At 42.9% G+C, this 27,812-nt stretch overlaps 3 protein-coding genes across 3 annotated transcripts; 1 reads left to right on the forward strand and 2 right to left on the reverse strand.

Moving 5' to 3' along the window:
• The first annotated feature begins 548 nt into the window (after positions 1–548).
• LOC149280363 (alpha-1,3-mannosyl-glycoprotein 2-beta-N-acetylglucosaminyltransferase-like) lies at positions 549–4,682 on the forward strand. Its single transcript, XM_089500705.1, has 2 exons — positions 549–1,145; positions 3,930–4,682. Exons 1-2 carry the CDS (start codon positions 549–551, stop codon positions 4,680–4,682), a joined length of 1,350 nt encoding a protein of 449 aa, XP_089356831.1.
• A 6,994-nt stretch (positions 4,683–11,676) lies between these two features.
• LOC149280364 (carbohydrate sulfotransferase 4-like) lies at positions 11,677–12,768 on the reverse strand. The gene has a single exon (XM_089500620.1). It carries the CDS (start codon positions 12,766–12,768, stop codon positions 11,677–11,679), a length of 1,092 nt encoding a protein of 363 aa, XP_089356746.1.
• A 9,676-nt stretch (positions 12,769–22,444) lies between these two features.
• On the reverse strand, positions 22,445–25,358 carry LOC149280365 (carbohydrate sulfotransferase 4-like). The gene is made up of 3 exons (XM_089500621.1): positions 25,319–25,358; positions 24,552–24,640; positions 22,445–23,743 (listed from the first exon to the last, which is right to left on the reverse strand). Exons 1-3 carry the CDS (start codon positions 25,356–25,358, stop codon positions 22,445–22,447), a joined length of 1,428 nt encoding a protein of 475 aa, XP_089356747.1.
• Between the last annotated feature and the right edge of the window lie 2,454 nt (positions 25,359–27,812).

Consider the following 27,812-nt stretch of genomic DNA (forward strand, 5'->3'; position numbering starts at 1 on the left):
CTTCTTAATGCGAGTCTCGTGTTAGAGAGGAGAGTAACTTGTGGAACCGAAAGGGCAAAGTTCTCTGTACTGCTGACTCACTTCTCACCTCTTCTCTCCGCAGGTGGACGGGTGCGAGGTTGACCGCGTCAGAAGGAGGTGGTTTTATATAGCGGTGGGCTTTGATGGACCCTCCTTTGGCTTTATAGCAGTATGATCCCAGCTCTTCTCGTGACGAAGGTTTGAACTGTATTCAGCCCCGGTCTCCTCATCTTGGATCGGATTATATTGGTGCCATACTGAATTCACACATGGAGGCTTTTTAACCGAAGGTGCATGCTTGCTGAAAGTTAGGACAACACGGCTCTACCTTTTTGTGGCTTTTTGCAAAGTTTTTAGACTCTTTTCTCGAGAGAGATCTCTGTTCTGGATCTCCTCTGCGTTCTTGATTGGGACAGTTTTTGTCTTGTCAACTTCTTTCTGTGGGATTGATAAAGCGAGTCCTGCCGAGAATCCACCTGTTCTTCTTGTATCTCTTGCCAAATAGAGATTGGGACCCCCCCAGGGGAATGCCGCGCAAGGCCAGCGTGGCGGCCTGGGGGGCAGCCCTCTTTATCTCATGGAATGCTGTCCTTCTCCTCTACCTCATGAGCCGATCACGAGGCCCAGATCCTTCAGACCTCACCTCGCATTTAATTCAGCTCACCGAAGAAGCAGAAGCTGAGCTGGAGAAGCAGAAAGGGCTACTTCAACAGATCCGTCACTACATTGGAGAACTGAACCTCCGACCCCCTCCTGTACCGGGTCCACGTGGCGCTGCTGCACCCCCGCAGTTCGCTAATGCCTCGCACGCCTCCCCATCCCCTGTGGGATCTGGTCCTCTGCCGGTTCCTGTTATTCCAATACTTGTGGTGGCGTGCGATCGCCCGTCGGTGAGGAAGTGCCTGGACTCCCTGTTAAAGTACCGTCCCTCGGCAGAAAAGTTCCCGATCGTTGTGAGCCAGGACTGTGGCCACCAAGAGACGGGACGAGTGATAGACTCCTACGGAGACGCCGTCGTGCACATCAAACAACCTGACCTCTCGGAAGTGGCAGCGCCACCAGAACACCGGAAATTTCAAGGATACTACAAGATCGCCCGTCATTACAGATGGGCGCTTAACCAGGTAAGGAGATTTGGGGGGGGTCTTGGTATTAAGGCAGTGTGGAAGAGACGGAGGTAACAGAGGTCTGTCCCAAAAGCATAGAAAGTCTTTAGAGCGGGATTGGCTGAGCTGGACCTGCCGTGATGGAAGCAAAGACCAATGAGGTGATCTTCACCACCTTTACCATGCATCGTGCAGGGCCCGTTCAGTCCTACTCCTTTATAATGTATAATGAAGTCTGTGAGTTCAACAGGTTTCCGGTGCCTCCAAATATTTGCTTAGTAATTGCAAATGAGCTTCCTCTTGTTTTCTGAAGAACGTCGGCTGCGGATTACAATCTCAAAAGTTCTCCCTTGTATTATGTTATAAAAAAAAAACCTTTCTGCAGGGAGGCTTCTCCGTTACGGTGTTCTGACAGCGAGTGGACCGTTCAGAAGCTCTTCTGCCGCAGGGCTCTTGTGCTCCACTTCTGCGTGTTTTCTGTCTCGTCATGTCAGATGCGCCTTCAGCTGGTTTCAAACTAGAAAATCCAGCGGGAGTGATGTCATCGCACATCTGAATTCATTTAAACGCGGGGTTTTTTTCAGTCCGCTTGAAATATGGACTGAATTTAGTTCATGCATTGCTAGTGTGCTAAACAAGGTGTGGATCTGGGAAATCCCGCTGATGTTCTATCTACCTGAGGATCATAGGAGTTGTAGATTCATAGCGTCTGTGGGGGCTTCTTCCTTCTGTTCTAACGCACTTCACTATGGGCATGCTAGCTGGCATTGTATGCATACATCTGGCATACAGATATAACCAAAAATCTTATTAAAATAGCGTTCCTTAAACGCTTTTTAGCCCAGTTTTAAAGTAACATTTTTTTAACATGCGGATTGGTCCTCTATTCCCCTGGCACTGAAGTATTTGGTATTTAATGCTTTCTGTGGCATGTGGGTTCCATTGAAGGAGTTACAATCTTTCCAGATCCCTCGATTAGCAGTCTTATGTGACAGGCTGTCCCTCCACCCACCGTGCATCTGCACGCTCCTCTTTGGAAGCTCCATCTGCACGCTCCTCTTTGGAAGCTCCATCTGCACGCTCCTCTTTGGAAGCTCCATCTGCGCGCTCCTCTTTGGAAGCTCCATCTGCGCGCTCCTCTTTGGAAGCTCCATCTGCGCGCTCCTCTTTGGAAGCTCCATTATTCTGAATATATTACCCTGCAGCCAGCAAGTTTCGGTTTATTTCACGAAATGCTGGCATTTATTCATTAAAGTAGGAGCCGGCAGGTGAGTTTGTAGCGGAGTTGCTGTTTCTACTCTCCGTCATCGCTATGCATTATGAAGGGCTGACCCCAGTGATTCACCCTCTATAATGTAAGTTTTGAACTCATGCTGTTAATTAAACTATGCGCTTTGCGGGGCCGGCTCAACTGCCCTTTGCAGGAATAACTTGCATGGATTGACCCTTCATAATGCATAAGGAAATGTCTGTGTTTAAACTGCAGCTCTCATGTACATTCACCTGCAAGCTCCCTCCGTAGCATATGACGGGTGTCAACAAATTTGGTTTGGATCTAGGAGCCAGTTGTTTTTTTTTTATTATTATTTATTTATTTATTATTCCTGGCGCTCTGTGTTTGTTGAGCATTTCCTTACACTAACGTACAGTTACACACTCTAACACCATACAGACACACACTAAGATCTTAAAACCTTACACTAACATTATACGTTCATGTACCCGCATGCTAACACCATACACACTCTAACCCTATATACTGACATACTGTAACAAACTCTTATACACAAACACACATTGGCTAACACTATGCATAGATACAATTATACACTCTGGACTCGGAACTGGCACTACAATACAGTAGACACACTGGCTCTAGCACTATACATATACACACATACACACTGATACTACAGTCTACACATTCACACACTGGCTCTAGCACCACACACACACTGACTCTGACACTATAGTATACGTACACACAAACTATGACATTATAGTATACATATAACACACTGATTCTGATACTATAGTATACACACAATCACATACACTACTCTCACCTTGTGGAGACCAGCCGTGCCGGTTTGTCGAGCCCTGGTATATGAACCCCACTATGTGCTAAAAATGAAAATACGTCTTAAGTCTATGTGGGGGTGATATGGAAGTCGTCTCACAGATAAGATCGGTACATTGTGCCAGTTACTGGCCCTTTATCTGTGCAGCGGGCGCATGGCCAGGTGTGTCTGCCAAGCATCCCAACGCTCTTATCTCCTGTGCGTCAGATCACTTAACACAGAACGCCTTATCGCTTGGCCTGGACGTGCGTAAACAACATGGCTGTGTAAATAATTTAAAAAACGCTGATGTCAACAAAAAAAGAACAGCTGATGTCTTGAGGTGGCTGAACTTTCATTGTATATACAAACCATTAGTTAGTGAAGCGCTTGCTCTCCACTCTCTGCTACAGCAGTAATAATTGTATTCTTAAGGGGATTTCTGTGCCACTTCCGCTGATATGTGATCAGCAGGCAAGAACAAAGTTTCCCCACTTCAATAAAATAAGGGTAAAAAAAAAATAAAAATGCCCAGGTCCTATAGTGTGAAATAGTCATGGTGATTAGGGGGTTAAATTGGCTCAGTCTCCTTCAATGTAAGCAGCGCAAGCAGAGCGTTTTGGCTTCTCGGTGAGAGACCGCATGGTGACTTTCTGCAAAGAAAACTGGAATATTGCTACAGAAAAGTGTTTCTTAATCTTTCTCGCGCCTCTTCAATTCTGATTCTTTATTTTCCTTTCAGATATTTAGAAACATGGGCCATCAGGCTGCCATTGTGGTGGAGGACGATCTGGAGGTGGCCCCAGACTTCTATGAGTATTTCCAAGCATCCTATGGCCTTCTCCGCAAGGACCCCACCTTGTGGTGCGCCTCGGCCTGGAACGATAATGGGAAAGAAACTCTTGTGGAGATGGATGGCGGCTCGCTGCTTCACCGTTCCGACTTCTTCCCAGGTCTCGGCTGGCTGTTACTACGCGAGTTGTGGGAGGAACTGGAGCCAAAGTGGCCAGCGGCTTTCTGGGATGATTGGGTTCGGAACCCTGAACAGAGACTGGGTAGGGCTTGCGTGAGGCCAGAGTTGTCCCGCACTCGAACATTTGGGAGGAAAGGGGTTAGCCAGGGACAGTTCTTCGACCAGCATTTGAAGTTCATTAAACTGAACCAGGGCCGAGTAGCCTTCACCAAAATGGATCTCTCGTACCTTCTAAAAGAGGCTTATGATCCTTGGTTCCTAGGGCAGGTTTATGGGGCACCCAAAGCACGGGCAGAGGAGGTGCTACAAGGCAAAGTGGCTGGAGGTAGGACGGTGAGAGTGGAGTACACTACCAGAGACGCTTTCAAGGCCATGGCCAGGTCATTTGGGGTTATGGATGACCTGAAGTCTGGGGTGGCTCGAACTGCTTACATGGGGGTCGTGACTTTCACCCACAGAGGAAGAAGGGTTTTTCTGGCTCCACCCAAAGAATGGGCCGGGTATGACCCATCATGGACCTAAGGTGTTGAGTAAAGAAGAAGAAGCATGGCGAGAGGTGGTGTGGAGCCATGTGAAATATAGAATTTCTACAGGGAGCAAAATAAGCAGAGGAGAGATCTATGCTGTGACTCCGTGACCTCTAGGATGGAATGCAGGACCACAGGAAAGCTAGAGGTACCGGAATGAAGGTTCAAAGCCTTTCAGAAGCAGCATAAAGGATGCATATTTTTTATTTCATATAAAACATTTGAATATATTTGGTGCGATAGCAGCGGTATGGAGACCCTGAGAGAGAGCGAGCTCGATTGCACACTCAGGAATGAATGCCGACTCCCAGCAGAGCAGGCTTGGTTTCCTGAGGCTCTTCTCCATACTATATCACCTCAATAAAGTGACCTTTATAGCCACGATGTGTCCGAGTCCCGTTCTTGAGGCGTTAAATAATTGATAGCATTGATTCCTAAAGAAAGTACGAGTCTTTTTAGAATGCTGCGGTGAGATTTCTTGTAAAATTCTGTGTGTGTGGGGTTTGTAGGGTGACACTGGAGAGCTTTCATTAAGCTTGTATGTACCAGGGCGTGATATTACTTCTTAAATATAGAATAACTATATATAGTTATATAACTATAACTCCCTGGGAGTATTATTGGGTACAAAACTTTGTCTGTCCGGGTATTAATTGGTACTCAACTTTGGGTTTTCTGGATTAAAGTGTGCTACTCCGTTCTGGGGGAGAGGGACCGGACAGGATTATGTGGGGTAAAAAGAAGTATTTCTCAATGTTTGAGTAAATGGGTGTGTGTGTGTCGGTGTGTGTGTCGGTGTGTCTACCAGCTTCTACTTGTGAAGCTATGGGCTGTCTGACCAATGTAATGGAACAATTGCAAACTGGGGGAGGGGGGACTTTAAAGAACGGTATTAAATAAACAGAGCTGGGTAGGTATTTCTAGGCTTCACCAACCAGGATATAAAGCTCTACCCATTATTCTAGATGTGAGCCGTTACGCCTGCTGGGTTTTCATACCGAGGGGAATAGTGCATTTTTTTATTTTTTTTTCTCTTCCCCAGATCTGCATGTAAAGCAGGACTTTTTTTTTTTTTCTTTCTTAAGTTTATATTTCACGAAACCCCCTTGTTTTCATGTCGATCTGGGATGCCATCCCACTTGACAGAGCTTGGCTTTTCTCACATTTTGGAAATGGCTTTTCTGCCATTAATGATAATTCCCACCCCCACCCCCCCCCCCTTCAGAGTTGACACTGTGGACCTTGGCACATGATGATAACTCTGAACAATGGTTCAAAGGTTGGGTGCTGAAAAGCTACTATTGAAGCCCTTCCAAGCGCCTGTGAATATTTGCAGAGTCTATATGGGGCGTCACGCGGCAGCAGAGTTATTTGGAAAGCGCGTCGGGTCACGTGGCGGTTCGCTGATAAAGCGGGGGTCCAGCTGGGTTATGAAACGGGAAATTGCTGGCTATTTCCTAAAAGATAATAAAACGCAGACATGGTTTTATATTCTGGAAAAGGAGCCCGAAGCCAGCCCGTAACACTGTCTTGTTTGTTATTAACCGTTTCAGGGCAGGAGGAACGTTTTAATGTTGGTTCTGCCAGGTTTAGGAGACATGGCTGCCCCCATATATTTTCTACGCAGGGGGTAAGTTCAGCTGAACGGTCAGCGCCAGTGTTGGCTCGAATGCGGCCGGAGCCACCATGGTTTTAGGCGGATTAGATCCAACGTCCTTGATTTGCGATTCATTTTTCAATAAGCTTTTGGGAAGGTCAATGAAAAAATATCTTAAATAGTTCTTTTACGATAACGACTACAGGACAGCCCGCCGTCTCCAATTAAACGCTCGCTCTGTATCTTGGGAGCAGTTCTTTGCCATCAGTGTTTTAATAACTTTTGCCTTTGACCTCCTCGGAAGCCTCGTCTTGCAGATTACAAAACCGGCGGCCGGGGTTATGCTGAAAGTTTGAGAATTTCCGCAACAGGGATTTTTTTTTTTATAGGAAATAATGGGATTCAGAACAATCTTAATTAGATTCGGTCTCAACTGAATTTTACACTCACACCCAGCAAAAATTGCATTGCATTTAACCCTTCGGCTGCCGGCAGCTGAAAAGGTATTTACATGCCTTCTAATCAGAGTCGGGGCAATTTAAAGTACCTTTCCAACCCTTATGTTTGGAGGTCTTGCTTCGCATTATGATTTTTTTTTATGGAAACCTCCTGCTCCTCGTAATCACTGCTTTTCTGGCCATTTCTAAGTACAAGGTGTGGAAACCATGGGGAAAAAGTACTTTTAAAGGTTTAAGTGATGTATGAAGACACATATGGGCATTTATCCTGAAAGTACTGACCCTATAATGACTGCAGCCTGACGTAACTATAAAGCTTCAGTTTCCTGAGAACTGGGATTATCGTTGATGCTCTAAGAAATCTATTCTGAGTTGGCTTTAAAGTAGAAACATGTGTATTCACAAATTCAATTTACTTGACAACCCAACCCCTGTTAAGCTGCTAAGGATAGGGAACCTCTCAGCTGCTTGCCAACAGTTGAAATGGGCTGTACAAGGACTCCTGCTTGACAGAATTATCATGACTTCTTGGGAGCAGGTGAATTGATCCAGAACAGCCCAACAAAGACTAAAATACATAGAATAGAAAAGCAAGTGAATGATCGGTGTATGTTCCTAACACCATATTTATCATATATATGTGTATAATGTTCACCAACTGTCTAAGTGACCTAAAATCAGGAAAATTAGGAATATTATAAAAGATTTAGCGGTATAATGACATAGTGAATGTTCTGGATGCATTACTCTGACTGACCAGTAGATGGCAGAATAGTATGTGATTAGATTACTTAAACTTCAGCACTAAATGGTAGTGCAATAGTTAAATTATTCCACTAGGGGGCTCCCTTATGGAGATCTCCCACATTTCCTAAATCCTTATGTACACTAAATAAAGATATGCAACAATGTTTACGAATTAAAATAAGTATATACAGTATCTCCCAAAAGTGAGTACACCCCTCACATTTTTGTAAACATTTTATTATATCTTCTCATGTAATTTTAGAAGAGCATGATCCCCTTCCTTCAGTGACTGGGCCCCAGGGCAGTATTCCAACATAACGACCCCAAACACACCTCCAAGACAACCACTGCCTTGCTGAAGAAGCTGAGGGTAAAGGTGATGGACGGGCCAAGCATGTCTCCAGACCTAAACCCTATTGAGCATCTGTGGGGTATCCTCAAACGGAAGGTGGGGGAGCGCAAAGTCTCTAACATCCAGCAGCTCCGCGATGTCGTCATGGAGGAGTGGAAGAGGACTCCAAGAGGGTTAAGGCAGTGCTGGAAAATAATGGTGGCCACACAAAATATTGACACTCTGGGCAATTTAGACATTTCCACTTAGGGGTGTACTCACTTTTGTTGCCGTGGTTTAGACTGTAATGGCTGTGTTTTGAGTTATTTTGAGGGGACAGTAAAGTTACTCTGTTATACAGGCTGTACACTCGCTGCTTTACGTTGTAGCAGAGTGTCATTTCTTCAGTGTTGTCACATGAAAATATATAATAATATATTTACAAAAATGTGAGGGGTGTACTCACTTTTATGAGATACTGTGTAATATATATATATATATATATATATATATATATATATATATATATATATATATATATACACACACACACACACACGTTACCAAAAGTTTGGGATTACTTTTGTCCATTAAATTAACATGAAATAGATTAGACGTCCAGCACACACGGTGTTAATGTTGTAAATGACTAGTGAAGCTGGAGAGGCTGATTTATTATATAATATCTTTATGGGAGTAACGCCCTTTATCACTCCTATCACTCCCATGTTCCAAGGTCCCCTTATCACTCCAATCACTCACATGTTACAATAGCATATTGTGTTCGCTGATCCAAGTTTGTTTAAAAGGCTAATTGATGGTTAGAAACCCTTTTTGCAATGATGTTACAACCAGAAATGTCCTTGTTTTCCATGAAAACAGCTGAATGACCAGTAGTGTATATCATGGTGAAGGGTACAGATCTTTATCTTATGTTTCTCAGGATCTGAGATATGATGTCATATCCTGGCACTCTGCAGTGACTATATAAATATATAGCTTTTTATGTAATAACTTTGTAACTTTTTTATGTAATAACTTTGTAACTTTTTATGTAATAACTTTGTAATAACGTGCAGCTCTGCAGGCATTGTGTCTGAGTTTAGAAGTAAATTCTCATTACCTCCCCAATGCTTGCATACAGATCAGGGAATCCAAGACGAGACCAAGGACTGGTTAAGGTCGGAGTCTTTACATCAGGAGGAGCGGGCAGACTAGACGGAGCCGAACGGGTCTGATCTGCCGTAAAATGCTAAATTTCTAAAGTGCTTGTAACTTTTTTTGCCCCGGTAAACACTTTTTTTGCAAGTAAACGCTAAGAACCTACAATATAAAGTACTGCAATAATCTGATAATTAAAGACGCGCAAGAATGCAAATAATTGCTAGGTTTTTGAATAATAATGCTTCATAACAAACACTTATGTAAATTTGTTTATTATACATAACGACACAATGACTGTAATTACAGAGTATTCTTTTACTTTAAACGCTGGTAAATAATGTAATATATCTAGCTTTTGATGTGTTTAGATCTGTCGATGATTAAAGGAATTTTTTCAACGTATATATATATATATATATATTATGTTAAAGAGCCAGCTTTCCAAGCTCGTCCTGCATGGAGTTCCCAAAAGCGACTCAATTAAGTGTATCTTTAAATAATGATGGGTATTGGAGCCTTTTCTCCAACACATATGAAGAGTTGCATGATGGGCCAGTAAAGGGTTAATATTTAAAGAGTCTCAGGGTCAGCTCATTTAGAAAGTCCACCGGGATGCCAATGACGCTGTTATACCCTCCACTCACTGCAGGGGGCAGCACTTTCTATGTGCCGTCAGAAACGTGAAAGTTATACGTGTCCAAAAAAAAGCATTGGCAATGTGGACACCCATAGGGTGTGGGCTCTCTACGTGCATACTTGCCAACTGTCCTGATTTTCCCAGGACAGTCCAAGGATGCGGCAGCTTGTCCAAGTACTTTCACAGATATCCCTGTAAGCGGTCCAAAATTGAGCGCTCCCTAACGCTGTTGGGCGGTGATTGTTGCCGATGATGTGACGGGATGTAGTGTCATATGGAGTTGCTCAGCATGGTAGCCGCATGCGCAGCGTGCGATTGCTGAAGAACCAGACCTTGCGCTTCCACCACAGAAGAAGAAAGCAGAGGGATAAAGGCAAGAGATGAGAAGTTTTTACCCAGTACGACCTACGACCCACGAACACCCTTGGGTGATCTCACAACCGAATCCAGCATCAGCGCTGGGAACCCCTATTTACTAAGATTTGTTGCACAAAGAGGAGGGCGTCATCGGCTTTTCTGGGTCAGACTATCTCATCACGCAGTCCTGTGGTTGGCCTCATGTCTGAGCCATTCCTGCAGAACGACATAGTTGTCTTTTACCGACTGAAAGCAGAATTCCAATAAATCTAGGTGATAAAATCAAATGGGGCAGAGTTTCACAATCAACCAAATCCTAGCGGATGGAACCCCATCAACCTTCCATAAACGCTTTAAATAATCAAAGAAACAGGAGACACCCTGACCACGAGCGGCTGTCCTGATCATAACCACTTTTATTTCTTACACTTATACCCATCGTATTAATTATTTTGAGCATAACCCCCAGCGCTGTATACAGTAATATAACCCCCAGCACTGTATACAGTAATAAACCCAGCATGTATGTGTATATATATATATATATATATATATATATAAATAGTACGTGCAGTTAGAAAATGTAAATAAATAGATGGTTATACTCATACGTGCTCCCTATTCTGGGGAAGTGGCTCCATGAGGGGCCGGTACAGCCACCTGTGGAGGTACGGCCGTGTGTTATGGGTGGTGGACTCGCAGTGGGTAACGGCCAAGCAACGCTCCCCAGCCCGGAGAAAATGGAAAGTGACCCGGAGACCCCAGATCCAGAGAGCTCCTGGGTATGATGATAGTTAACAAGGATGGCTTGGGGAATAATTATTAATTCGTTTGATCTGTACCCCTTCTTGAAAAACTTATAATACTTGGGCTCAATCTCTTACTATTGTACAGCGCTACGGAATATGGTGGCGCTATATAAAACAATACAATAATTCTTTTACTTTTGGAGGACCTTGTGGACTGATATATATATACATTTTGTGTTAGAGACAATAAATCGTGCACATAAAGACACATCCGCTTAACTTTCACTCCTTAACAAACATGTCGTGTGAGATACGTTTTATTGGACGTTCATTTTAGGAATGTTTTATTAAATAAATCGTACGCTCCCATCAATCCAAAATATCAACCAGCAAAGGTTATTGAGGTAAGATGCGTGACGTTTCACGTACAGCATTTCGTTATTACTACGGCCCTCTACGCGGCCCCTTGGGGCTTATAGAGAAGAGCGGGAGATGTTTTCTGCTCCCCAATGGGGCAGTCTGCTTATCATAGTGCCCCGGTGTAGGGTATGATGTCATAGACCTGCAGGTTCACCAACAGCAGGTAAGAGAACAGGAAAGAATCGTTACCATGGAGACAGAGATCACCTGATACCTCTAAGGATAGAGACAATGGACTTGGTACAATGCTAAAGTCCTCTGATAAGGATTAAGTTACTGGTGGGGACGGATTTGTTCATGTGGCCCTGCGGCTTAGGGCCACCTTTTTCAGCAATAAACCATCTTCTTTGAATTGCTCTTCCATTTCTCCTCTAAACTGGGCAACTGTGATACGATAAATGTTATTATGGGTTCCTGCAATCTGCAAAAAATGAATGTCTGTAACGTGTCTAATGTCCCTCTGTTTTCATGAAGAAATAATTTATTTAGAAACAGGATAATACACGGTCCCCAGATATCGTCTGTTTTGTTACCCCCTACTCTTTATTTCTTTCCTCAATAGATCCAACTTTAGATCCTTCTGCTCTTTCAAAGACTTGATGGGCTGATACCCAAAGACGTCCATAGCCTCCTTGCACGCATCCTGGACCTCCAGCACTGTTTTCTGATTAAGATTCATTCTCCACTTCTGGATAATTTTATGGGACTCCCCAACAAAGCTCATAAAACTTATTTGTTGTTTGTTTTTTTGGTTTGTGATTTTCAACAGCCATGTCTCTATCGCTGGGGTCATACTAAGGCCGGCAAACCTGTAGACCTTGTCAACACTGGACAAGGTGTCGATTGCCATGTCTTCATGTCTTATTACCATGTACCGCCCTTGTAGTAATGGTCCGGCCAGTTGAGCAGCCTCGAAGATGTCAGCTTGGGCCTTGCAGATATTGAACATGACCTGGGTCACGTTGGGCTTTCTTTGTTTCTCCCCTTTTTCCTTCCCTCCTCTCCTTGTTACAATCAGATCTTCCTCCTTTAGAAGGTTAAAGTTTTTTCTTGAAAACGCCACTCCTCGAGGATCTCTTACCAGATGGATAATCCTGAGGTCAAGGTTTGGATCTCGTAAAAGCGGAAGGAGGAACCTGATGTCCAAGATCCTTACTGTCTTTAATACCACATGGCTGTGTATCTTGCAGGCTTCTGCCATCATTTCCAGTGGCACGTAACCACATCTTTGGAAGCAGGTGGGCCGGTCATAAGTGTCATAATGTTTCATTTTCTTACAAGCCGGTGGAAAACATAGAGCCCTACTCTCTGAAAAATAAGGAAGATCAGATATGTAGCGTCCGTTCCGGGGTAGGTAGTAATGAAGAGGAGACACATCGCAGTTAAATAAAGAGTGTATAAGGTCTCTAATTGGGTAATGTAGATAATCAGCCCTCTCATTGGGCAGTTTGACCCAAACCATTCTTGGTGGCTCAAAGAGGTAGAAGACATCAGGATGATGGTTGAAGATTTGGCCAAGGAACGAGGAGCCAGAACGCCAGGAAGACAGTATGATGATGTGAACGTTTTTCTTTGGAGAGTCATCTTGTTTTAAGAAGTGGAACAACCAGGTGAAGCTCATGGTCAGTAGACATAAGACAAGGACACGGTTGAGGGTTAGTCTGAAGACCATGGTAAAAAAAAACAGCTGTAATACAAAAAAAAAACAACTATTAAGTAAGAACCCTGGTTGGAAATTGATTATATAAAGAGTCCAAACATATTTAAAATAGTTGAAGAAAATATAAAAAAGAAATAAAATGAAAACATAATAAACTACTCCAGGAATATCACCATGACATCATAAGGGGTACAGTTCCAAACATTTTTTTTAAAATACTAAAATAAAAATTAAATATAGAAAAAATATGTGTCCAAGCACCTCTTTCCCCTCTCACTAGAAATATAAATAAAAAATAAAAAAGTTTAAAATCAAGTAAAAATAATGTATATAATTAATAAAGTATAAATGTGAGATTTTACTGAAGGGGTGTTCCTCGATATAAATAGGGGGTATTTTTTTTTTCTTATTTGTGGAAGAAATCCTTTGTAAAATTGGAAAAATGTAGGGTTTTGTAAAAATGTTTTGCTGTTTTTGACATTATGTTCAAATTAAATGAAAGACTATACGGAAATATGGTATGAAGAGAAAGTCCTAGCAGTCCTGGGAAAAATATTTTTTTTGTGGGTTCACTTAACATGGAAAAAGGAAAACATGGAAGACACGCAAAAAATTAGAAAAAGCTCTGTCACAAAGCGGTTAAAAAACTTTACTTTGCAATAGAATTCCTATTGTTTTAAGAACTTTAATGTCGAGACAAACAACGTTACGCAGAATTTCAAACGAATTCTTCTGATATATTTATATATATTGGCAGGAAGGAAGATTGCGGTGTATGAATAAGAAAATAGTATTAAAATTGCTTAAAAATTGCATTTGGGTTAATTTGACAATAAAAAAACATATATGATCAGTATGAGCCGCTACATAGTTTATTTGTCACTCAGACTCAAAGCCCATCACCACCAACCTTCCCACGGATCCAGGAGAAGGGCTTGTAACTTGTAACATGAGATTGTCAACTCTTTAAGTTCCAAGGAGTTAATCATTGATCAACCATCCATTAAAGAGCCAATCGTACCGGTCTGTCCGCTTTTCTGTGGTCTGCAATGAATAGCAAGCTCCTATGTCAAATTGTGGACTGAAAAGGAGTCGGGTTTTGGTCAGTCAGACTTGTAGCCTCGGGTCTTCGGTGAAGAACATTGATTAACATCAGGAGTCCTGTTTTTTCCTTGATGCCACCTGGCAACCCTAGGGGGCAGGGGGGGAGAGGGGGTAGAAAGGATAGAGTTAGATTTATATGCAAAGCCCCCCTTTATCCCAAATTCTATTAAATACATTTTTAGTGCCCGTTGGGTGAGCCAAACACGGAATGTTGGCAAAATATGCGGAATGGATGAGGTACTGGCCAAGTGTAACTTGTAGCCACAAGGCTACCACTCCGGGGTCCTGGGCAAATGGGGGCTCAAAGACAGGCCATGGCAAGCATTATAGGGGCATGTATACTCATGCCATGTATGTAGGGGGGGCATTATCAATATGGGGGGCTTCAATAAGGACAAAGTGCCCTGACTCACTAGACCACAAATCTGGCTCAATCAAGCTCAAAATGTAACAAAAGTGATAAAAGCAGCGTTTTTTCGTAAATGATTAATCAAGATGCATGAAAAATGTGAGAAAAGCTTTGAAAAGCCGGAGCGAGAAGGGATGAGATTAAACTTGGGACATGCGACAGATGAACATCAAAGAGACATTTATTACACAGAGAGATCGGAACGAGCGTGAGATAAATATAATCTATATATAAATATACTAAAGTATAAAAACACATTTGAAAGGAAAAAAAACATTCCCTCACCTCCGGTACAGCGGCGTGAGCTCGGTACGTGTTGCGAGATCTCTACTTCATGTGTTGCACCATTGCCCCTCCCCGGGGAAATCATTAAATGACGAGGAATGCGTCGGATTTTTATACGTGTCCGTCATCGTCCTGCGGTTGTCGGGGAATCCACATGTTTATTATATATATTATTTCTATTATTTATTGCAGCCGGCGATCCTAAGCTCTTTGTGAAGTTAGTCCTGGTGACCTGGAAGCCCGTCGGAGGTCGAAGCACTGCTTGCTATGTTACCACGTAAATGTCCGAGCCACTAACTACGTCGAGTATCTTTACGCAAGGAACATTTGTTGTAAAAATGCTTTGTTTTCACATGCGCCGCTCCCGATGTCAGTTGAAGCCCCCTAGCAGCACAAAGACATAGACTCTGATGGCAAATAAGACCCATTCAGCCCCGTCAAGTCTGCCAGGTTTTTCCTGCTGTACAAACCTTGTACTATGCCGTGCATTTTTACATGATGTCACTGTATTAGCCCAGTTCTGCTGGGATTCTGTTCCATTTATCTACTACCCCCTCCCAGTTAAATAAAGCGTCCTTACGTTACATCTAGCGCCCCAAGTCCGGCCACAAAAGACCGCATGGCAGACACTGCAGGTAAATCACACGTGGAAACCAGGAGCTAAGGGATACCCATGCGAGCTTTCTGCTCCTCAGCTTCAAGTAAAAATAATTCAGTACCCCGCCGGCAACACAAATGTGACACCTGGAGGACAAAAACACATAGTGAACAATAACCTTCCGACGTCATGACGGGGAAGAGAGGAAGACAATAGAGAATTGTAGAGCGTAGAGTGAAAAGCTTACAGAGCAATAGAATAATAAAAGCCAAATATAAAGCAGCAGCGGTGTATATAGAGGAATAGTGAATACGTTGCACTGTATACAGTATAAGAGAGTCCTCTCCACTCCTAAACCCCAGTGTGTTAACAGGCCGCCCGTTGATCCGGAGCGTACGCTCGGTATCGCATGGACACAGGTATCATTACAGCCCTTGGGCAGTAACCACGGTTACGGAAAGTTACGGACAGTGCCAGAGGTCAACTCAGCCAAGCCCAGACTGGCACATCAAGCCAATGCCCGGGGGGACGATGTCCTACAGAGCCAAACACTCATCTGATCTGTCTTTCCAGCCTTCTGCATATGTCCCGACGGCGTATCCAACCGCCGGTCACACTTACGTCATCAGGCAGCTGCTGGCCTTAAAGCGCCAGGGCTGAATTCAGCTCTCATACAGAGAGACTGAGCCCCATGTGGGTAATGTTCTAGACCGGCCACATATGATCACTTATGTTTGCGTACAGCATGAGAGAAGCCACCTGAACTTCCTGTAGGAACAGCAAGATTATTCCTCCCCATTAAAAGGACACCCCAGCCACCGTATTATTTTTTTATTAGTAACTTCCTTAAATTCTGCAGAATTACCCCATATGCATTTAGCCCTTGGCAGAAGAGGCGTCTGGCCCAACACATCTCCCGTCAGGTGATACACTTCCCGCCACTCGGTTCCAGCTCTGGTTTGGCGAATGCCGGGGGAGACTCTAATAAGAACCCCCGGCATGTTTAGATTTCCTAACACTGATTGGCTTCAAAAGTTGCTGTTTGCGGTTGATTGGTTCGGACAGTCTCCGTAAAGTAAATGCAGAGAAGGGCGAGGACTTCAGGACCGGAGGCGACACATCTCAATAGCTCCTAATAACGTGAACTTTTAAACTAAATATCTCTAGTTTAACACCAAAAAAAAACACGTTCTAACTTTAAAATGCCTTGAACTTGCGATACCTGCAAGGCTGCGGATTCTTAATCTGGCTCGGAATCTAGTTTAACTTTGAAGGCCTCATAAACGTAGGCTTGACATCTAGACATATTTGTAGATTTTGGACATGGGAGGAAAATGAAGTCCATTTATTGGGATATTGACATTTATAATAAAAAGTCTACGGCTGAAAGGTGTTTTATGACGCATAAACTTCCTTACGAGGTTCCAGAGTAAACAACAGGTGAGATCTGTAGAATAATGCATTCCAAGAACACCTTTCTGGGGCCAATGGAATTTCTTTTAGTTCGTAAAGGTCACGTCCTAAAATAAAATAAAATTCTGAGGTTTGGTAAGAACGGAAATACTTGCTTATCATCAAGTGTGAAAAATACGTTAAAGCGGCGATCACTTATTCTATGCTATATCCGAAGATACGTTGTAGGCGTTGTTTGTAAGGTTAAATAGTTAGGGTTTTTTACTTCGTAAGATATATTGAAGCGCTTCATAAATAAATAAAGATTACCGTCTTTTTTTTCAGATTTTTCTCCCCAAAAAAAGTATAAAAAAATAATAATACAAAATATAACTCGCAACTGCCGACACCTCACTCCCCCGGAAGAGCGAAGATTTCATACACAATAAAGGAAGGGACTCTTTGCAGTGAGGGCATTAAAGGTACGGAATCCACCGCTGAGAGAGAGGGGTTTTATCCTTTAAGAACAGTTTCTGCAGTTCGTACACACTGTGTTGCGGCTTTTATGACCGTAGAATCCTGTAAAACGCACAAACCCAGCAAACATTCAAGGCTTCTAGAAAAGGGGGGGTATTCGTTTACCTTTTGTCGCTGGAGAGTTACATTCAGGTTTTTCCAGCCAGAGAATTTCCATCTACAAAGGGTAATTATTGGTGTACATACAGGTTTTACTTATTATTTTACACAGCCCAGATCGTATAACATTTTTTTTATATTGTTGATACTCAGAATCCCGTTGTACAGCACTGAGGAATATGACGGCGCTATATAAATCAATAAATAATAATGATAAAAATCTTCAAATGACAACTAAAAACTATGTATGTGTCGTTTATCCAATTTACCGATATGTATTAGCAAATAATTATTCATTATTATTAACAAATTTATTATTATAAGGAAGTCTTATAGCAAACCAAGGTTAATGTAGGTCATATCTCAATTAACCCTGTATACATTTAAATAACCTATTTTGTTTAAGTATGCAGAACAGCAGCCAAAATATCCAATATCACACAACATTAGATTCTATTCAAACTATTTTATTCGTTTTGCACGATTGGTAAATAAATAACATATTTTGTAGATAAATTAATATAAATCACAGCTACACATTCATAACACCCAAGTATTGGAGAGTAAGACAATAGATTAAAATGTTATTATTTGAGCAATCCTTTACTATAAATTCAAGTATATTTTGTTATGATTAATCATATTTTAATCTAATAAATATATATATATATCTCCCTATTAGTCCCATTTGGCATTTCATTAAAAATGCACTATATTAGAAAAATATAATACGATAATTAAATTATATTTAACCCTAAATTTAAGAAGCATGTATCCTCTTGACCCGGAGATTTCCGGGTGAGCGCTTCTCCTCCAGTTCTCTGGGTCAAGACTCGAATCCTCCGGGTCCCGGGAGCGGGGTCTTGACACGCCCCGCTCCCCGCCCTTTTTCCCCTTTACATGGGGGGTTCCCCTCGAAGTCAGCGGGAGCGCCCCCGACATCACCAGGGACCACCCACCGATGTCACCAGGGACCGCCCACCGACATCACCAGGGACCACCCACCGATGTCAGCAGGGACCGCCCATCGACGTCAGCGGGAACACCCCCAACGCCAGCGGGAACTCCGGGTAGCCGGGGCCGAGAAGTTCCCAGGTATGTATATTGGATCTCTGCTTGTCTGGCTAATTTACTGCTGAGAAAATTCCCCCAATACCTCTGTGTTTATTTTAAGCTTTTGTTTACGTGTGAATTTGTGCTTTTGTATTTAGAAAATTCTTAGCTTTTTTTAGCTTCACTAATGCCTGAGGAAGGGACCTAGCAACTTGGTCTCGAAAGCTTGCAATTAAACTCTCAGCCAATAAACGGTATCATTTTAACTATACTTTTTCCCTGTTTTCTCAATGGCTAACACGGTACAAACCCTTTTATCATTATAATTATTAGAAATATAATTTAAATGTTTATGTATACGTGACTTTATTTGTTTATATGTGCAACCTATGTAGATCCCTTAAACGAAGAAAACATTTCAAAATATTTGTTAATTGTTAAAGAATAACCCTTTGTAGGGTCACTACAAACTAAACATTGTTGGCTGGATGCATCTGGTGTTAAGCTCAATTGAGGCTGTGATTGGTCGGAAGCCACGTATTGTGGGACTTTGACTTTGGCTTCCACAAGGAACCATTATTGTGGTGTTTTAGGTAGGTAAGAGGTTAACAGCATGAAGGAAGCCACTCAGTATGTAATGTGTCTCTTATTGTAAGAAAACATAGCAGACAAAGAATCAAATTAGCATCACAGCTGCTAAACATGTACACTAAATGACCAAAAGTATTTGGACATCTGACCATCACACCTATACGAGCTTGTTGGACATCCCATTCCGAAACCATGGGCATTAGGTTGGTCCCCCCTTTGCAGCTATAGCAGCTTCCACTCTTCTGGGAAGGCTTTCCACAAGATTTCAAAGGGCTTCTGTGGGAATTTGTGCCCATTGAACCAGTAGAGCGTTTGTGGGGTCAGACACTGATGTTGGACAAGACGCCCGGCTGGCAATCTCCGTTCCAGTGGCGTTGAGGTCAGGGATTTGTGCGGCCGGTCAAGTTCTTCCGCACCAAACTCATCCATGTCTTTATGGGGGGTTGCTTTGTGAGCTGGGGCGCAGTCATGCTGGAATAGTGAGGCGTGATTAATTGCTCCAGAGAACACATTTCCCCTGCTCCACAGTCCAGTGGAGGTGGCTTTACATCACCATAGCCGATGTTTGGAATTGTGCATAGCTCCTGATGCACGGCGCTTCTGCTGATGTTGCTTTTAGAGACAGTTTGGATCTCATGGCTCCCTATGTGCTTTATTTTAGCAGTGGGTGCAGCTGAAACATCTAAACTCAACAATTAGGGGTGCCGTAATATGACATCATATCTCAGGGGTTAGCATAGAAGATAGTGGCCACTGAGGTAGGTGTTGAGGGGCCAAGATATGTCACTGGTTAGCCAAGAGGTCTGTTCCAGTACCGTTGGGATAGGGGAAGGGGGGCCCAAGGCTTGCCTAAGACCACTTTATGTCTAACGAAGACCTGGATGGAGTCATGAATACGTTGTTTTGGTATTTACACGGCATCTCTTTTACACATTTTTCACAATGTTTTGCGTGGGGTTCTTTTCATTGAAAACCGAAAGGGTTTTTTTGGCCAGAAAGGAACAAGGAAGAATCCTGATGATTTTCAGCATGAGGCACAAATCATAGATCTACCTGTCATGTTTTCGCAAACATAGATTGTTCTTACTGATAAAAATAGCTGACTTTCCTACACTGATTATCTTTTTTGAGCTCACATGCCTCTTTTATTTTTTCTTCTACATTTCAATGGTTTTCAAAACACGCATGTTATCACATGATACAATGGAAAAATACAAACAGACTTGGCCTTCCATAGTGTAAACGGGGCAGCTGGGGAGATCAGTTATCTCTCTTTTAACAGCTCATTGAATAGGGTAATTAGGCTCCCTTTTTATGTGGAAGAGGAGCTGTGGTCCCCTGGACCTCCCACCCAAGCCAGCATTACCCTTCAGCTCAAGACATCGGCATCACAATTAGGAGGCCTCACAGGGCTACATACAGAAATAGGGGTGCTTATAATCACAGATAGGGCATCACTGGGTACTGAGTGGAACAACAAGAATATTAATGCCAGCAGCATATACGGTACTCAGGAGTGGATTTACAATGGGGCCCCTGGTGGCAAATACATGTCTACATTGCACAGCAGGAACTTGTGGGCTCCGGCTATCTGGAACATACCCTTGGGTGACTGCGCAATGATGTCAGTGGATGTTCCCAATTTAAAGGGGAAATGGGTGGGGAGTGGGGCGTGTGAGGACCCCGCTTTCGCGACCTGGAGGATTTGTGTGTCGACTCGGAGAAGCTGCGTTTCTCCCAGAGTCTCCAGGTGAAACCCAGAGAGGTCTCAGGTATGGACATCTGTCTAGCGCACAATCTTGAGTTTTGACACCCCCTGATTTGCCTATAAATTTAATCTGTGACATTTACAGGCAAATGTTTCAAGTTTGTGTCCTGGATTTGAGCAGCCATTGGTGGGTACCAGCTTCTACTAGTAGAGCACACTCTTTGCTATTTTGCTTAGAGAATCCTTCACTGGATAGTTGTAGTCATACATAAAAAATGTGCTTGAAATAATCACTTTTGGAAAATTCCGTGTTAAGTTACATACCAGGGATCTTCCAGTGTTTGACCCGGAGTCTCCTGGTGAAGCTCCGTTTCCCTGGACCTCCAGATCACTTTCTCCGGGGAAAGCAATAATGTTTGGCCATGACCACTCCGCCCACTTCCCCTCCTACTCCCCTCCCACTTAAGATTGTCTAGGGTTAGCTCCACCCATACGCATGGCACCAATCCCTCACAAAGCCATATAAAATGGACAGCTCCAGGCAGCCCAGCCTTAGAAGTTCCCATCTTTAGTTATATAGCACTGTCCTATTCCGAAGTGTTGTAGAACAGGTAAACAATGTACATAACAAATTGGGTTTACAGAAACAAACGGCGAAGAGGGTCCTGCTGAAAGGAGCTTACAATCTAGTATGACAAAATAACATTTAATCATAATAAATACACAACATATAGTTATGAGGTATCAATATATACCAGGGGTGTCCAAGTTTTTTCTGCAGTGGGCCACTTCATCAGAATTGTATACGTGCGAGGGCCGCACTCATTTTTCAATGTGTGAAAATATGGCCTTTAATAAGATATGCAGATTAAAATAAAGTAAATGACACAAAACCTTTACTTTTCCTCTCACTGATTTCTGGGATTTCTGGGCCTACAAATTCAGGATTCTGGATAAGTAAAAAAAAATAGTTCTATTTATTTTAGGGATGCACTAAAATGAAAATTCTGGCCCAAAACCAAAAATTCAGGGTTACTTAGCCGAAACTGAAAGTGACCCCCCACACACATTTTAATAAAAGTAAGTTACACACCAAAATTGTACAAAAAAATTATATATTATGATTGTTAACAGCAATCTCAGGCATACCCAGATTCCAGCATGTACTGGTTGGCTGGGCATTGTATTTTTTGTCCAAATTGGCATGACAGGAGTGTGATTGCTAACAGCAATCACAGTCCCATCATGCCTAGATTCCAGCACTTACACATCCATGCCATCACACACACATAAATTCATTCATTCACAGAATCATTCCCTCAATCAGACATACTCATTCACACAACCTACCCCACCCCCTTACCTGCTCTACAGCTCTCGATGCCGCTCACAGACTTCAGCAGGGGGCGCGGCCTCCCTCGTTTTCCCCACAGAGGAGGCAGGACTGGAGCAGAGAATGGACCCTCCCACAAGTAAGCAGCAGGGCTCTTGTGATCCTGGCTGCCGATCTCACGCGGGCCGCACCTCGAGGTTACGCGGGCCGCATGTTGGACGCCCCTGATATATATAGTGTATATATATATATATATATATATATATATATATATATATATATATATATATATATATATATTAGAATGTATGATTCACTTTAAATGCAGATGAATACTATACTTTATATACTTTATATTTATGGCTGAATTTAATCTGTTAACACTATTACATATTTACAAATTTTGCTGATCTTTACAACGTAGAGTTTTGAAATACTCTTGCACGTAGAAGCAAATTTAAAAAAGTCTCCATTTTTCAATAAGAAATAAATATCATTCATAAAGATCATTGTCCTATTTTTCTTTGGCTACCATTCCCATCTTTTTTCAGCATTTGCGATTTCCTTTCTGTTTGATACTTCCTTTCCGCTAGACTCGTGGTTCTGTTGTTTTAAAGGCGGTTTTCCAGTGTCTTCTCCATCAGCCTCCAACGGACTTTGAAGAGCCACATTCAGGTTTTTCATCTCTTTCTTCGACTTCACAGGCAAATAGCCAAACAGCTCCATTGCTTCTTGGCAGTCATGCTGAATTGTTTTTACCATCGGAAATTCCAGTGATGTCCTCCACTTCTGAACTACTTTTGTGGCCTTTCGGGAGAAAGCCATAAAGTCATTACGGTTTTTATTTTCGTTATGGGTAACATTATAAATCCATCTCTCGAGATCTTTCGTCATACTAAGACCAGCAAATTTGTAAATTCTTTCAGCATTCTGCAAAGGTTCCAGTGAAAGATCCTCATGACGTATAACCATGTAGCGCCCTTGCTGGGAAATCCCAGCTGCTCGTGCCACTTTGTTGATGTTAACTTGGGCTTTGCAGATCTTAGCCATGACCTTTTCCATGGTAACATTTTTCTGCCCTTTCATATCTCCTCTAACAACAATTGGGTCATCAATATCGAAAACGGATCCAAAGTGTTTCCTTGACGCACCCACCGCTCTTGGATCCCTCACCAAGTGTAGAATTCGAAGGTCCAAGTCAGAGTCCCTGAATAGAGGCAGAAGAACGGAAAGATCTAAAATTCTCACGGTTTTCATCACCACATGGCTGTAAGATTTGCACGCCTCTCTCATCTTTTCCAAGGAAGCATTTCCACAACGGTAATAACAGCTATTGGGATCATAGCCTTCCGTGGGGATAGAGGCAGAGCAAACGGGAGAAGAACAGAGGGCTCGACTTTCAGAAAAAAAGCCTAGGTCTTCGATCTTCTGTCCACCATTTGGGAGGTAGAAGCGGAGAGGAGAGACATCGCAGGTGAAGAGGGATCGCAGTAGGTCTCTGACTGGATAGTGAAGCAGCTCAGCCGTCTCTTGATGGAATTTCATCCAGATGGCATGGCCAGGTTCAAACAGGTAAAATACGTCATCGTGGTGGTTTAGGATCTGTCCTAAAAATGAAGAGCCAGAACGCCAGGAAGAGACAATAAGGAGGTGGACAGGTCTTTTTTGTGAAGGAAACGAAGAAGAAGAATAAAAGGAAGAGAGTGGATTGTGGAAAATGAATGTGGTAACAATGATAGCAATCAGGAGAAGGGGACAAAATCTGAAACGGGTAAACATGGTTAAGAATCGAAAGAGCGGAATATGAATTGAAAGGAGACGGAGACACTGCCAAACAGAACGAGTAACAGGAGAAATCAGACTGAAGAGAAACACAAGATGATTTTATTTGTCTATAGAAATAATGCTAGCAGTCGAAGCATAAAGAGTGGAGAGTGCAGATGGGTGGAAGAGAGAGTGACGGGGAAAAAAGAGAAGGAGGAAATTAGCAAATAATCCTTAAAACGGAATACACATAATTGTTTGTTGAAGACTAAGCCTAGTGTCTACGTGTTATAGGGATCGAGTAGCGCTTCTGGGCAAAACACTCAGGATTCCCAAGTATATGCCGTACCCTGTCTGCCGCGGGACAGCAGCGTTGGTAAGCATGGGGACCTATTAACCACCGGCCCCTATCGTATTTACAGCAATAAACCCTGGCAAAACCTACTGATTTTGCTAATCTAACAGCCTCACAGATAACGCGAGAAAAAATTTATATTTTCTATTATGGTGACTTCTAACATGATAACACAAGCAGAAACATGCAGCCTTAAGCCTGTAAACACTTATTAACTCATTCAAGTCCAATACACACACACAGCCGTAACCACTCAGTCGTTGGTCTTGTTTTAGAGCCGTATGCCTCTCCCATGCATCTTTAAATTCCCTCATTGTATTACCCGCTACCACCTCTGCTGGGAGGCTGTTCCACTTATCTCCCACACTCTCAGTAAAGAAGAAACATTCCTCCTCCTTTAAAATAAATATCCCTCCTGTGGGAGCCACTTGTTACCCCCGGGGTGTTGCGGGAAGGTACAGCTACATTTTTACTCTAATGGAAGATGAGCACAGACATTGGGAAGATGCCCCTTACCTGCTCTGCCGCCGTGATGCTGTCAGGTATGAGGTGTATTGGTGAGGTTATGCAGTAAGAATTCACCGATTGTTCACCTTTAGACTCCGCTGTAAGAGGAAACAGAAGAAGAGCCTGGTGACATCGTTACAAGATTTACATTAGACGCCGGTCTAACTACATCTAAGAAAGAAACGCGCAGGCATTGTGCAAGCGGGAAAAAAAAAAGCACCCGCCCAACCTGTACCGATTATCTTGGTTGATGAAACAGAAGCCAACACAATAACCTTTCCCAAAACAGCCTTCTATATATTCAATGAATTCTACATGACTACTTCCCCCTTAGTAAATGTATTGCCGCTTTAGCTTCAAAGTGACCTCTGGGTCCAAAGACAGCAACCCCTCCACCGCCACCACTTCTCATCATAGGTGGGATGGCCGGGGGGGGGATGGGGCTCCACAGGCCTTCCCAAAATTCTCCAAACAGGGCCACTTGGAATGGCCTACTGTCGGAGGTGGGAATGCAGTGGGGTATGGGGTACGATGGAGAAAGTATGTTTTCGTGTACGTGTATGTGTGAGGGAGTGTGTATGTACGTGTGCTTGTATGTTAGTTACTGGGGGCAGTGGGCCACTCAGCTGTACCTGTCCCCCCGGGCCAAAAGGTCCCAGCCCCCCACTATCTCTCATCCTCTGCCAGCTTATTTGATAATTCTATGGGCAGCACCAGTCTGACCTCCATGATTTGCTTGGGTTACGTGTCCTTTTTCCCCCCTAGTGCCGCCCTACCCCTAGGCTTAAATACACCACTAAGTGTTTCCATGTCCATAACGGCCAAGTGTCAATTTTTAGGGGGTATAGTCCCTCTTTCAGACCAAAATCCAAATTAAAATGTCTAAATGTCTCCACCGAATGTATCGGTTTGTCTCAGTCTGTCAATTCTCGTCTTGTCATCCCCTTGAATATATGTATTGTATTAAGTGCTGCGTAACCTGTTGGCGCTATATAAATAAAAGATAATAATAATAATAATAAATAAAAAACATTGCTCACTCAAATCCATATAAAAAGTCTCAGTAAAGACTGCATGCTTCTGAGCGCACCCCACTAAAACAAAGGTGTCCTTGGGCTACTTGAAATGTTGGGGGGCATTCATGTTCTTTCCTCTGCCACAAATCTTACAACACCATAAAACCCATAATGACAACCTCTTCACCCAATATCTATAGCATTACTTCTCAGGACCTGATATCAATAAGTAAAAAAGTAATTGTTTAAAAAATGTAAAAAAAACTAAAAAAAAACAAAGTAATAAAAAAATATTCTATGTGTGCCTAGTCTATGTGGCATTACGTGGATGTATCTACGTAACTCATACGTATATAGTAATGATAATAGTTATACATTAACAGAAGGAACGGTCAGCTCGGGTCATAAACAGGGAGTAAGCCCTGGATGTCATAAAACAATCAGGTAATTAAGTACCTACAGATCGTGCCTTTTCCCTTTGTATAAGGTCTTTACTATAAAGAGGTTTTATTTTTTATATATATATATATATATATATATATATATATATATATCATAAAAATGAAAAGCCAGCTAAAGAATCAACTCAAACAAACAAGAATAAAGCTTAATCAAGATTCATTTTTTAATTACTACAAGGATTGGCCTATTCTCGCCCATTGAGTAACTAAATAAAGGGTTATGGATGAGCAGACACTCCCGGTATTGCGCAATATTGTTATTCCTATTGAGAAGGTGACGTGAAATGGGAATGATACTCAAACAAAAAAAGCAAAGGCTTAGTAGAAACTTTGAAAAAGGAGAGGGAGCCTGGATAGTTCTTTAGACGCAGTGGTGTACCACAAAACCCCGTACGTAGAGGGTGGAAGACAAGTGTAACAGCCTCCCAGAAGAAGTGGTAGAGGCTATTACAGCGAGGGGATTTAAACGTGTATGCGGTAGGCACATGGCTCCTAAATTGCCAAGGTGCTACCACCCCCCAATAAAACCTGACACCGGGTCAAAATACATGTCAGGAATTATCGGCCATGAAGACATCTAAAGAAGACATCGAAAATACCCACCTTCTGCTCTGATGTTCACTCGGTTTTGGAGTCTGTTGATGGAGGGGCTAGAAAGAACAATTAAGTCGAATACATGAGTCTGAGATTCAGGTGGCCAATTTACACCGAGAGGTAAGAAGAGACACCTCCTCGAGCAAAGAAAAAAGAGCTTCTGTCCCAAGACAGACTGGAAAATCCTACCTCTAGGACATTCTCAACCGACTGGATTCACGCCGTCTTACCCGACCCGTGCAGCCAGTATATTATTCGGCACGTGATCATCAAACGTAAACAACGGAAATTCCACCACTACAACTACTACCACCACTACTACTACTACAACAAAAAGAAAATGTTTGTGAAAGTAGAGTGTCGATGGAAACAGATGATGTTTTAATTGTTGTTTCCAAGGTAACCACTGTTGGAGATTTATGTCTTATTTTGTTGTACAAAAAAAATATATAATTAAGCGTTACTAAGACCCATTCGGCCCCCGTCTAGTCGCCCGTTTTTCTAACTGTAAAGAATCAAACCTTAGTCAATCGTTGGTCTTGTCTTCAATTCAGGAGCCATATGTCCATCCCATGCATTTATTAGCCTCTATCACTTCTGCACTTGCAGCACTAGTGGCAGGGCCGGCCCGACAATGGAGCCTTTTTTTATATTTTTTTAAAGTGGAGGAGAGAGAGGGCGACGAGTAGTTTTCACTTACCAATTTGTCAGTACCTGCTCGGCGCCCCTCTCTCTCATCTGCGAGCCCTCTAGCTCAGTGCCGGCTTGTAATGCTGAGCGCCGGAAGATGACGTCATTTCCGGCGTTCAGCATTACAAGCCGGCACCGAGACAGAGCAGGGAGACTCACTGCAGGACTGCTGAAAGGTAAGTACAAGGGGGGGGGGGAGTAAGGGAGGGAGAGGAAGGGTAGATAATGGGGGGGGGCGGCATTTTAAACTTCGCCCCAGGCGGCATTTTGTCTTGGGCCGGCCCTGACTAGTGGTTATTACCGTGTACAGCGCTGGGGGTTATTACTGTATACAGCACTGTAGTTATATTACTGTATACAGCGCTGGGGGTTATATTACTGTATACAGCACTGGGGGTTATATTACTGTATACATCAGTGGGGGGTTATTACGGTATACAGCACTGGGGGTTATTATTGTATACAGCGCTGGGGTTTATGATGAAGGTGAAAAATACATTTTCCACGTG

Source organism: Sceloporus occidentalis, unplaced genomic scaffold (assembly GCF_023333645.1).
Source record: "Sceloporus occidentalis isolate IW3139 unplaced genomic scaffold, rSceOcc1.0.p SCAF_157, whole genome shotgun sequence".
Lineage (NCBI taxonomy): Eukaryota > Metazoa > Chordata > Lepidosauria > Squamata > Phrynosomatidae > Sceloporus > Sceloporus occidentalis.

Bases quoted from the DNA above. Each gene is read 5' to 3' on its own strand.
- LOC149280365 (XM_089500621.1), bottom strand. From the start codon at position 25,358: ATGGACATGGAAACACTTAGTGGTGTATTTAAGCCTAGGG. The intron at 24,641-25,318 runs GTAGGGCGGCAC...TTCCTCTTACAG, and splicing joins TGGTGTATTTAAGCCTAGGG to CGGAGTCTAAAGGTGAACAA. The intron at 23,744-24,551 runs GTAAGGGGCATC...TCTGTTTGGCAG, and splicing joins GCATCACGGCGGCAGAGCAG to TGTCTCCGTCTCCTTTCAAT.
- LOC149280363 (XM_089500705.1), top strand. From the start codon at position 549: ATGCCGCGCAAGGCCAGCGTGGCGGCCTGGGGGGCAGCCCTCTTTATC. The intron at 1,146-3,929 runs GTAAGGAGATTT...TTTTCCTTTCAG, and splicing joins ACAGATGGGCGCTTAACCAG to ATATTTAGAAACATGGGCCA.
- LOC149280364 (XM_089500620.1), bottom strand. From the start codon at position 12,768: ATGAGCTTCACCTGGTTGTTCCACTTCTTAAAACAAGATGACTCTCCA.